The sequence below is a fragment of the Penaeus japonicus genome, unplaced genomic scaffold (genome assembly GCF_977035675.1).
Source record: "Penaeus japonicus unplaced genomic scaffold, GWHDUDI00000001_assembly GWHDUDI00000030, whole genome shotgun sequence".
In the NCBI taxonomy this organism is placed as follows: domain Eukaryota; kingdom Metazoa; phylum Arthropoda; class Malacostraca; order Decapoda; family Penaeidae; genus Penaeus; species Penaeus japonicus.
Window position 1 is genome coordinate 7,149,770 of NW_028234432.1, and position 2,500 is coordinate 7,152,269.

At 33.6% G+C, this 2,500-nt stretch overlaps 1 protein-coding gene across 1 annotated transcript in view; it reads right to left on the reverse strand.

Moving 5' to 3' along the window:
• Nucleotides 1-2,500, reverse strand: part of Kap3 (kinesin associated protein 3) — a 19,566-nt gene that overhangs the window by 2,842 nt on the left and 14,224 nt on the right. Inside the window, exon 13 of the mRNA XM_086554692.1 lies at nucleotides 335-454. Coding sequence (XP_086410818.1) covers nucleotides 335-454 — 120 coding nt within the window. The remainder of the gene's footprint in view (nucleotides 1-334; nucleotides 455-2,500) is intronic.

A 2,500-nucleotide genomic window follows, 5' to 3' on the forward strand; every position in this document is an offset into this window, starting at 1 on the left:
TCATAAAAATCATAATATGATTTATAAAAAAAAAAAAAAAATGGTTGCAAACTCATGGGTACACATGCAAATAAACATTTTTTCTTTTCTATTCTTCTATGGAAATGCTAAAAGCACTCAGATGTTAAATCATGAGATTCAAGGTAGCATCAAATGTCATGACACACTAAAATAAAAGAAGTTATCCATAAAAGTGTACTGGATAATGCATTTACCAAAACAGCTGTTATAATGCTTAACATTTAGTTATGGCATCAAAAAGAGAAAAACGACAATACTTAGGACATCTGATTATTTCAAGGGTCTAAGCTTTGTCTAGCAGAGAAGCCATTACCTTGCCAGTTCTTGTATTTCCTGTTCAAAATACTGGGCTTGTAACCTGCCTGGATAAAAGCTATAGAGATGACTTACTGGAAAACTTGTGCTGTCATGCAGCTTTTCATTGTCTAACCACCTGTACAAAATTCAGGTCATATCTTATTCAAAATAAACTCATAGGAAAATCAATTTATCTTTTAAAATGTGTATATTTTACCTTTGGGGATTTCCATTACTGAAAAGAAAATAGGTTTCTGTACAAAATATGTTATTAGTAGGGTATCATGTATACTTCAACTACTTATAACATTCTTTGACATTCTTCAGTCACAGAATGAACAGCATGTGCATTACCTAGTTTATTAGTGCTGTCTACTGTAAGTGCTAAGTATTGTGCAGAGTTATATCTTCTTGTTTTCATGAAATTCAGTAAATCAAAATGAATGTCACCGTGAATATTTAGTTGTGTGCTGTGTGTACAAACATATGCATACAATAACTTTCTACAACATGTGTATATCCTCTTCCCCATTTTATTTTCAAGAAGACACTGAATTTCAGTAAAAAATGTGAATAAATAAAACTAAATGATCATCCATGACATTTGGAGGTGACGTCTCCTCGTTCATAATTACCCTATGATTATCCACATGTAAAACCTTGTTTGCATATGCATGAATACTGAGGTAGCTAATTCGTAAATGCAACTTTTAAACAAAACAATTCTTCATTTGATATCAATGACACTTCTACTTGCACTTTGTACAATCTCCCTAACAGATGCGTAAATATCAAAAGAAAAACAAAAAGTACAAAAAAACAGACCCTAATTTTCTCCTTCTAAACAGAAAACTTTGGTGCCTGGGTGGAGTCGCAGCAGAAGTGGAACGAGTGAAATGAGAGGAACGATCGAGCAGCAAGTGTGCTGTGCGGTGATGGCCAAGACTACTACTTACGGAGATGGAGTCAACGCTTATGGCGCTACTACGACACTGCCTCTTTCCCTCACCAAAACACATCTCACTACGCATGGCGAGAGAAAGCAATAGTAGGGGGCTAAAACTCTCGCTGTGTCACAGGAGCCGTTTGCAGCATTACTCATTATTCCATTTATGGCTTGGTTTTAGTACGAAATTATCTTTGAGCTATCCTCTATTTATGGTACTGGGATATACTTTAACCTAAATTTTACTGTTATCTCTTTATCTTATCATTCCCTTTTTTTTGTCATTGGAGGAAAATTTCTGCTTATCCCAATAATGAATTTTATATCTGTGGAAAAATTTCTAAGCACAAAAAATGTCTGTGTACAGTAAGCTCCAAATACCTGTCTAAATTTATATTAAACTCTTGATCATTTACAACAGCTCCAACGCAAACAAGAGCCATGAATATCATTGTGGTATTTGAAAAGACACTCCAGTAGACGGAAACTTCTTGGTAAAAAATCATTCCAAACATGTAGTCAAGGGGGAGAAAACTATATCAAATCTTCCAAGCATTATTAGAAAGCACTTAAATTAATGAGTTTAAAACCATAGAACCAAATGACAACTTTCTAAATATCACAAACACTGCTATACCTTTTGAATATATCTAGGTATTCATAATACTGAAAATTCTTTACCTGACCATTTCATGAACCAAGGAATGTCTGAATATCGGATAAATACAAGAAAAGAACAAAGAATCTGCAACTCATGAAACTTATATGAAATAAATACTAATATACTTGCAAATCAACTCTACACATCTCTGAGAAATCAAGAATGCTAGTCAAAACCCTACAGGCATTTTAGAGAAGGACATGCTGTAGTACATTATGAATACCAATCATATTAAAGAAAAGATTTATATATACCATTACAGTGAGATTTTAAAAAAATAAACATATTTCATGGAATAAAATCAACTACAATTTCATACATGTACAGAGAAAAAAAAATGGATTGCAGTGACCACAGAAACAATCTAAGCAAGAGATCAAAATAGGCACAAAGTTTGTTTCATCTCACTTTACTTGACATAAAGGAGAGGGAGTTTATAAGAGCCGCAGCCATGCAGGCTATGCCAGCTTTTAGACAGAATTCAGAGATGAGTCATTTCTTCTACTACACTACCTGGGGGTCCCATCTGCCTTTTATATTCTTATATATCCTTAAGAGATAGTAAAACCTATGGT